Source organism: Phyllopteryx taeniolatus, chromosome 14, assembly GCF_024500385.1.
Source record: "Phyllopteryx taeniolatus isolate TA_2022b chromosome 14, UOR_Ptae_1.2, whole genome shotgun sequence".
Lineage (NCBI taxonomy): Eukaryota > Metazoa > Chordata > Actinopteri > Syngnathiformes > Syngnathidae > Phyllopteryx > Phyllopteryx taeniolatus.
In genome coordinates, this window is record NC_084515.1 from 18,537,550 (window position 1) to 18,547,449 (window position 9,900).

The window sequence follows — 9,900 nt, forward strand, 5'->3', positions numbered from 1 at the left end:
CACTAGCTGGTGTTTTATCAGCTCCTACCTAACTAGAGATAACAGGCATGTGCTCAAAAATTGGAATATCGAGGGAAAGTCCATTTATTTCAATCATTTGTTTCAAAAAGTGAAACCACACACAAAGTGAAATATTTCAACCCTTTCAAGCCAATTTGGATGTTTATGGCAGAAAAACAACAAAATAAACAAATGCAGTATTTCACAAAATTAGAATAGCATGACAAAGTTCAACGTTGAAGGCTCCTTGTCTCAATCTTATCAGCTAATTAACACAAAACACCTGCAGATGACTTCCTCAGCCTTTAAATGGTCGCAGTCTTTGCTTAGTAGGCTTCAGAATCATGGGCAAGACTGCTGACTTGACGGTTGTGCAGAAAATCATCATTGACACCTGCCGTACGGAGAAAAGGTCTCAAAAAGAAATTGCAAAAGAAGCTGGATGCTCACAGAGCGCTGTATCAAAGTACATGAACAGAGTGTTAAGAAGAAGGGGAAACTGTGGCCGGAAAAGACGCTCAAGTGACAGGGAGGACTGCAGAGTACGGACAGGATTGTCGAGCAACGGCGATTCAGAAATCTTGGGGGAGCTTCATAAGGAGTGGACTGAGGCTTGTGTCAGCGCATCAAGAACCAGCAGTCTGCATGACATGGGCTACAGCTGTACAATTCCACGTGTCAACCCACTCCTGAACCAAAAACAACGTCCGAAGCGTCTGTGCTGGGCTAAGGAGATAAAGCACTGGTCTGTTCCCCAGTGGTCCCAAGTCCTATTTTCAGATGAAAGTCAATTTTGCATTTCATTTGGAAACCGAGGTCCCAGAGTCTCGTGGAAAACTGGAGGAGCACAAAAGTCATGCTGCTTCAAGTCCAGTGTGAAGTTTCCACAGTCAGTAATGGTTTGGGGGTCGATTGTCTTTTGTCAAGTGCACAGTCAACGCAGTCGTCGACCAGGGAATTTTACAGCACTTCATGCGTCCAGCTGCCGACAAGCTTTTTGGAGACAGTGATTTTATTTTCCAGCCGGATTTGGCACCGCCCACAAACCCAAAACTACCAATACCTGGTTTAATAGCCATGAAACAACAGTACTTGATTGGCCAGCAAACTCACCTGACTTGAACCCCATTGAAAATTGTTGGGGTACTGTCAAGAAGAAGATGAGGGAACAGAAACCCTGAAATGCAGACGACCTGAAGGCCAAAATCAAAGCATCTTGTGCTACAATAACACCAAAGGCTGATCGCCTCCATGATTCTGTAATTCTTTCAAAAGGAGGCCCAACAAAGTACTGAGGGCATATTACTTTAATACACTTTTCAGAGGGCCAACATTTCAGTGTTTAAGATCTTTTCTTGTTGGTCACATGAAATATTCCAATTTTGTGAAATACTGGGTTCATTTATTTTTTTTGTCTTTCTGCCATAATCAAAATTGAAACAAATAAAGGCTTGAACTATTTCATTTTGTCTGTTGTGAACTAATATAACATGCAAGTTTCACTTTTTGAAACAAATGATTGAAATAAATGGACTTTCAAATTTTCAATTCAAATTTTTTGGCACATACTTGTGGTCACTTTTATTGACTTAACACTCCCAAGCTGACAAACAAGGGGTGTGTGCACTATGCTTATTTGATGTCACGTCTAACAGGCGGTGTGCGCTGATCTCATCTTCATCTGTGAGTCAGCGGTCTCATGTTAACATGGGATGCAAAAGGGAGAGCACAAAAATAATAATAATAAAATACACTGGTCAACGTTTTCAGACTGCTCGTCGAGACACTAACAGGCTGATCAGGTTCAGCAGAAGATGCTTTTGTAATGATTTAGGCTGCATACATAATCACTTCCACTTGAATTTAAAAACAAGACAAGACAGCAATGTTGTGATAAAAATAAGTTTTAAATGTACCAAGAGAAAAATAACCAAGGTTCAGTAAACTTGACAAATTTACCAAACTGGGTGCCTTAACGAAAGGATAAAACTCCTTGAGGAAAATCTACAAATGGCATTATGGACAGATCCACCACATTTGAACGTCATACATAATCTGGGCACAGACATCTACAAGCGTACCAACACAGTTGACCCAGTGTGTCAGAAATCTGAAGACAAACATTGCCATTTAAAAATACACATAATAAAAAACAAAATCAAAGAGTTAGTACCGTGGGTAGTTGGAAAAGAACAAAGTAAATTGGCAGGACATGAACTAAAGACTTGTTAAGTCGTACATGCTGTCCAGCTTTAGCAGCTCTACGCTTCAGTGTCCATGTGCTTTAGTTCATTTATGGGATTGGGGAACAGCATTGACATGGCTAGAAAAAAACGTTACAAAAGCCAATCCCTTCTAATGACGAGGGGATGGTGTACCCTGCCATGACCAGAGGGGGACTACTAAAGACTTGAATTAGCCATTTTAAGTTGACCAGCCAACTTGAAGCCATTTAAAATGCAGGTTAAACAGTGAGAGGGGTTGGGAAGAAAATACAGTACTACTTAAAAGAAAAGATCAATTTAGGAGGGTGGGCAGTTGGAGTCAATCCACGAGTGTTGCGGCTTCAGTAATCCGTGGGTTCATCACCCTCTTCGCTCAGCAAACAGGTGCGAACGAGCGCCTCTGTGACGCCATACGGGTCGCAGTTGGCCGACGGGCGGCGGTCCTCGAAGTAACCCTTCTTTTCCTGGCCCACGTTGCGCGGAATACGGATGCTGGCGCCGCGGTTGGCCACGCCTGCTGAGAACTCGTTGATGTTGGAGGTCTCGTGGTGGCCGGTGAGGCGGCGGGCGTTGTCCAGCCCGCCTTTGGGGTCGTAGGCACGGATGTGATAGCGGTGCCTCTTACCCAGCTTCTCGATGGAGTCCTCGATGGCTCTGGAAGGAGAGGGGACAGATCTTTGAAGACACATTCAGGACCGCATGGAATGTTGAGATTGGCCTACTGTGAACATACAATGTCCAGCCTTAAATGTATTCGATGTTCAAACTTAAGCATTGCAGAGGATCACATTGAGCTAGCAGTACGAGGAGTTCTCTGTTTTGGATGCTCCGACTTTGGATGTTTTGTGGGTACGAACGGGACGCAATGAACTAGTTCATGTGCCAGAACATGCGCTCAGTTATTACTGTACACAGTTTGTCATGTGATTGTTTTATATTTCTGGTCTAGAAGTTTAAAAAAAAAAAAAAAAAAAAACATTTGCTGTAATTATGACTTGACTACTGCGGTAGGTTAGCACAAGACTACACTGCATTCCGACTTAAATTACGTTAGACCAAATAACATGCATTTGCATTAACATGTCCATGCAAAATAGGTTGCATTTAACGATCCTGTTTAAAACAGAATTCACAACGGCAACGAGATTCAGACTGGACGGGCAACCAGTTGAGGTAGCATGAGAGCGAAAAATAGTGTCACTATGTAAATTAGGTCCTCCGTACGGCTCCTTTCCTTCTTCGACATGTCAAGCTGATCTTCAGCTTTGTCCCAAATTATTCAACGTCAAGAAACAGAAGCCCTAGAACTAAGCCATGTGGAACACCACATATAAGATGATCAATAAAACAAAGAAATAAACTACGATGACTTAGCCTAACAGACTCATTTCATTCTTAGACATGTCAAGCTGATCTTCAACGTTGTCCCAGATTATCCAATGTTAAAGAAACAGAAGCCCTAAAACTGAGCCATGTGGAACAGCACATTGAAGAGGAGCAATAAAGAAACTATGATGACTTGACAAAGTAGAAACCAATGCAATGAGAAAATAGACAAAGGAGTTATGTGCTGTTCAAATGTGTCCTCTTTATGGCCTGTTTGTGACTGAGTTCTGGCAGCCACTGAAATGTAGTCTTAATGTAGTTGAACTTCAGCTTTGTCCCTTTTAGTGGGAAGGACTTTTGCACAAGTTACCACAGTTCTGTTCCTACGGAAATTAAACATGATCTTGAATTGAGCAACATTTCACAGAACCAGTGAGCTCTTTAACACTCACTTCAATCCACCGTCTTCTCTCATCTCCTTCGTGCTGAAGTTGGTGTGGCAGCCGGCGCCGTTCCAGTTGCCGGGGATCGGCTTGGGGTCAAACGACGCGATCACTCCGAAATCTTCGCATACGCGGTGCAGGATGAAGCGCGCAACCCACAGATGGTCGCCCATGTCGATCCCTTCGCACGGGCCAACCTGGAACTCCCACTAGACGCACATGAAGACGTCAACATTAAAACGTGAAATCCAACATCCTTCCCCTCGACATCTTAAGCATTTTAGGGTGTCCTAAAAACTGCTACATGCAGGCGCATTCAAATAAATTTGAATCTAAAAATTTAAGACGTTAAATTAAAAAAACTAAACTTATACAGAGTCATTAAACACGGGAGAAAAAAAACAAACAACAAACTTCAGAAAGCCAATTCCTACATTTAAAATTATTTTCATTTATGGTTTAATGGTTGGTTATGGTTTCATGGTTCAAATTCGATTCACCTCTCCTTGAGCAGTCACCTTATCATGGTGGAGGGTTTTGTGTGTCTCAATGATCCGAGGAGCTAAGTTGTCTGGCAAACCGGTCCTAGGTGAGGGACCACACAAAGCACGGCTCCCAAAACCCCTATGAAGAATACATTAAATGGATCGAGGTTTCCCTTGCCCGGACGCAGATCATCGGAGCGCCTCTCCGGAGCCAGGCCTGGAGGTGGGGCTCGAAGGAGAGCGCCTCGTGCCGGGCCTGCACCCATATGGCCTGGCCGGGCACAGCCCAAAGGGTAACGTGGGTCCCCCTTTTCATGAGCTCACCACCTGTGGGAAGGGCCATAGGGGTCGGGTGCAATGTGAGCTGGGCGGTGGAAGAAGACGGGGACCTTGGCGACCCAATACCCGGCTACAGAAACTGCCGTGGAACAGTGGAGCTCTTCACCCTCAGCAGGATCCTCGAGGGTTTATGGGAGTTCGCCCAACCAGTCTACATGTGTTTTGTGGACTTGGAGAAAGCGTTTGACCGTGTCCCTCGGGAAGTCCTATGGGGGGTGCGCTTCGGGAGTATGGAGTACCAAACCCCCTGATACGGGCTGTTCGGTCCAAGTACGACCGGTGTCTGAGTTTGGTACACATTGCCGGCAGGAAGTCTGAATCGTTTCCGGTGTGGTTTGGACTCCGACAAGGCTGCCCTTTATCTCCGATTCCTTTTATAACTTGGACAGAATTTCTAGGCGCAGCCGAGGCGTAGAGGGGTTCCGGTTTGGTGGCCTCAGTATTGCATCTCTGCTTTTTGCAGATGATGTGGTTCTGTTGGCTTCATCAAGCCGTGATATCCAACTCTCACTGGAACGTTTCGCAGCAGAGTGTGAAGCAGCTGGGATGAGAATCAGCATCTGTAAATCTGAGACCATGGTCCTTAGTCGGAAAAGGGTGGAGTGCCCTCTCCAAGTCGGGGATGAGATCCTTCCCCAAGTGGAGGAGTTCAAATATCTTGGTCTTGTTCACGAGTGAGGGAAGAATGGAACGCGAGATTGACAGGCGGATCGGTTCAGCATCTGCAGTGATGCGGACTTTGCATCGGTCCGAAAGGCGAAGCTCTCCATTTACCGGTCGATCTACGTTCCTACCCTCACCGACGGTCATGGCCTGTGGGTCGTGACCGAAAGAACAAGAACCGAAATGAGTTTCCTCCGCAGGGTGTCCGGGCTCTCCCTTAGAGATAGGGTGAGAAGTTCGTCATCCGGGAGGATCTCAGAGTAGAGCTGCTGCTCCTCCACATCGAGAGGAGCCAGATGAGGTTGCTGGGGCATCTGATTCGGATGTCTCCCGGCACGTCCCACCGGGAGGAGACCCCGGGGACGACCCAGGACACGCTGGAGAGACTAAGTCTCTCGGCTTGCTTGGGAACGCCTCGGAAGAGCTGGAGGAAGTGGCTGCGGAGAGGGAAGTCTGGGCTTCCCTGCTGAGGCTACTGCCCCCGCGACCCGACGTCGGATAAGTGGAAGACAATGGATGGATGGAAATTCAATTCATCTGATGGTGAAAAAAAAATCTAATATTTCACTCATGCACTGTAGTGAATCTATACAATACATATCACTTTTTGAATTGAACTTCTGAAGTTTTCCCACAATATTCTAGTTTATTTCGATGATCCTGAGTGACATGAATTATACTTTTTTTTTTCCAATTCGTCATCTTTGACGAAACAGTACATTATTTTTTCATTTATCATTTAAATTTTTGTATTAGTTTTTGATCATACGTTGTTATGACATAACAATAGGCATAACGGTCTACTTGATTCTTACCTGGGCCGGCATCACTTCTGCATTTGTGCCACAGATCTGAACCCCAGCGTAGAGACAAGCTCTGTAATGGGCCTCCACTATATCTCGTCCATAGGCTTTGTCTGCTCCCACACCACAGTAGTATGGACCTGAGAACACATCAGACGTTATATTTATATTCAAACAAGAACATTGGCACTTTACTACTTTTTTTTTTTTTTTGTCACCTTGAGGTCCTGGGAATCCATTGGACGGCCAGCCAAAGGGGTGTCCGTCCGTGCCCAGGATGGTGTACTCCTGTTCCATGCCAAACCAGGGAACTTGCTCTTCTACCATCCTCATCACCTTATTGCATTTCAGCCGCAGGTTGGTTTCTGCACACGTGGAAAAAAAGGACATTAGTTGCAAATAAACCCTATAATTGGTATTTGTGTGTCACATATTTTCTCCTCATGTGAGGGCCTAAATTTGCTTCAGATGGTGTGCACTTATAGCATTTGCCCAACCGCGTGCCCGCTAATTAGAGCACGCCACTACAGCACGCAACGTAACACAAAGGCCCAGTTCTACTGTACGCATGCAGACAGAAATGTGACATCTGTGCGCACATCTGTTTCAAGCCAGCAGGAGGTCACCCCCAGGTGAGTCAGCTGACATGCAGATAACTTTTTTAACACTAATAGCAGTCAAGTATGGTATTTTTTCAGTGGTTTTATACCTGCAGGCATGCGGTTGTACTTGAAAACCTCACAGAGCACCAGCTTGTTTGGGTCTTTGCGAAAGGGGTCACGGAACATGGCGGCAGGGATGAGATACATGTCGCTGTTGGAGCCTTCGGCCTGGTAAGTGCTGGAACCGTCGAAGTTCCATTCGGGAAGTTCTAAAGGTCATACAGGGAATTGGGTCACATTTTAAATAGCTTCCAATCACAGTCAACAAAGCCACTATTATCAAATGTCTTCAAAGATTCATCAGAGTGAGTATCTGGTGTCATTTTTCTTCAGATTATCATCATAAACATTTAACCTGTTCAATATTTCTGAAATGAGAAAGAACGATCCCCAATCAGGAAGTTTGCGCCGGACACAAACAGGAGCAACCAATTTAACTGAGTGTAACACAAATCAGGTCATTCTTCACAATTAAAAAAAAAAATTAAAAAAATGGGAAAAGTTTACAACTTCATATTACCATTTTTATTCTTAGTATTTTCCAGCAATCTGGATGCCCAATATAGTGCCCTAAAGTGAGTTTGACATTTTTTAGTGCCGTTCAAATATCCCCAATAGTGTCCTGAACGTGACCCACAGTACGTCTCCAAAAGTAGTGAACAACACACATACAAGGCATACAGAAAAATACAGAAGCAACACGTCACAACACACAGGGAAATAAAGTGTTTCATTTGTTTGTAATAAGTTATGAAATGCACTGCAATATAAATGTTATAATTTATTACAGAAGGTCCACCAGCTTATGTTGATCCAGCAAGTTGTAATTACACCACAGCAATGACGTAAATCAATGGCACGCTCAAGTTAACCGAGGAGTCAATTTATTAGTCCGCTATATAAAAAGCGCTGTAGCTACTGTATGGTGATTAGGGAACGAGTGGTAATTCCAGACACCCCATTGTTATGCGTGCTGGCCATCTTGAGTAGATCATAACAGCAGTAAGAACACACATGGCCATTGTATCCTCATCATGTATGTGGGCTGGTGGTCCCTCACATTTATAAAACAGGTGAAGATTAGGGTTGCAATATTCTTAGAATTTTGAAAAATGGGAATTAACAGGAATAAATGCTAATAGGCCCTGGAATTTACAAAGTTGGCTCCTAATAGGGAACTTGTATATACAGTTGGGGGGAAATATATCTTTGCAGATTTCATGCAAGTCCAGTTAAATACAAAGAGTCCATTGCCTGAAAGGGTTTCTCAAACATGCATAGGCTAGGCTTGAGAAGATTTTTATTTGGATGTTGAATGGGAAGCTCCTTTCATTTGACATTTTGAACGGGACCTCGTCAGTATTTTAGGACAGGGTGTTGATTTGTTAGTTTTAACGGGTTGGAGGATAAGTAATATTCAACTCAACATTCATGTTTTTGTTCTTTAGTGAAAGAATTGACTGCTCAATAAAACATTTGAGATTTGATTTAGTTGTACTTACAAGTAAATCTGTTGAAATGTCATGCTTTTAAAAACGGTACTATAGTGCATGGACGGATGTCTGCGTATGACAAAACATGTTCATATTTATGCTACCTTTCAATACTGTTATTTCCAAAATCCCACTGTTTGACTTCTGATGGAAATTTACCGGCAACTTTGCGGAAATTTACTGGGGACCCCCAGCCAGTTAGCCACCCCCCCCCCTTTTTTTTTTTTTTTTTTTTTTTTACAAAATTTTAAAATGAATGAGTTGCAAAGCCATTTGACAAGCTGCTTACCTTCAACACTTTTGGGATCAAAATCCAAAGTCCTCGTTTTACACCGGAGCCCCTCTCCGGTTCCGTCGACCCAGATGTACATGGCCTGGACTTTATCGCCCTGAGCCAAGTCCAGGTAATGCTGCTTGATGACTTTGCTCAAGGTAGCGCTGGACGACGTGGCCATCTTTTCAATTATTATTATTTCCTACTATAACACACCTGGATGAAAGACAACAGGACGGGCGGGGGGTAAGCAGACGTGAGACCCCAGCGTGCAAACAAAACAAACACCCCCCCAAAAAAATGGCCACCATTGTTCACTTTTCCAGAAAAACAAGACGGCAATACTACCGCCGAAATGATGAAAACTCGTCGCGTTTGTGTTCCAAATCGAAGAGATGCGACGGAAAATTCCGTTATAAATACAAATAAACGCCTGCGTCGTCGTCGTCATTTGTCCTTCGATCGAGGTTGGCGTCGAAATGGTGACACGAGGAAAACGAAGCAATTACAAGCGAGTGCACGTCCTGAAGAAATATTGCATCAACTGCAGCTTCCGCCAGGTGACCGCTTCAACACAACTAACGCTACACTGTCTAAAAGGAACGAATATTCGTCTCGAAATTTAGCCTGGTTGCAAATTTTAAATATATACATATAGATGTATATCTATATCTATAGATATATCAGCCAATACACAGTCCGGCAGCTTTTGCTGGCATAAATTCGAAGGGAGAGTTAAAGATAGTTTACCTGGAGAAAGGACAAAATTGAAATAAAAACTAAAGGACTGGCAGGTCCAGTGTCTGGTCTTGCGCTGCCCCGTTTGTATTTCTACCATTCTCCGGTACCGAACCGCTGCTGCGGCCATATTTATAAGGAAGCGACGCGTTATTAGCATTCCCACACAGTTTCCAGGCAGGACACGCCCCGCTGCAACATGATTGGTTCCTGCGTCGGGATGACGATCCCAAACATGAAACACATTTGTACGAAATAAAAACAAATATGTTTGTTATGGTTAGGTTTAGGGCTAGGGTTAGGTCTTATGGCGGTTTAATATGGGTTAAGGTTAGGTTTAGGGAGAGTTAGGACCACACTTAAATCACATCATTTCCAGTCTGGCGCATAGGACGTGTTCTACTTGGACCCAGCAGCCAATCATAGTGCAGCGACGCGTGTCCTGGAGC

At 44.1% G+C, this 9,900-nt stretch overlaps 1 protein-coding gene across 1 annotated transcript; it reads right to left on the reverse strand.

Annotated features, from left to right (window-relative positions):
- Positions 1–1,888: 1,888 nt before the first annotated feature.
- LOC133488786 (glutamine synthetase) lies at positions 1,889–9,619 on the reverse strand. The gene is made up of 7 exons (XM_061797115.1): positions 9,464–9,619; positions 8,729–8,929; positions 6,994–7,155; positions 6,503–6,649; positions 6,297–6,424; positions 4,004–4,203; positions 1,889–2,879 (listed from the first exon to the last, which is right to left on the reverse strand). Exons 2-7 carry the CDS (start codon positions 8,892–8,894, stop codon positions 2,567–2,569), a joined length of 1,116 nt encoding a protein of 371 aa, XP_061653099.1. The 5' UTR covers positions 8,895–8,929; positions 9,464–9,619; the 3' UTR covers positions 1,889–2,566.
- Between the last annotated feature and the right edge of the window lie 281 nt (positions 9,620–9,900).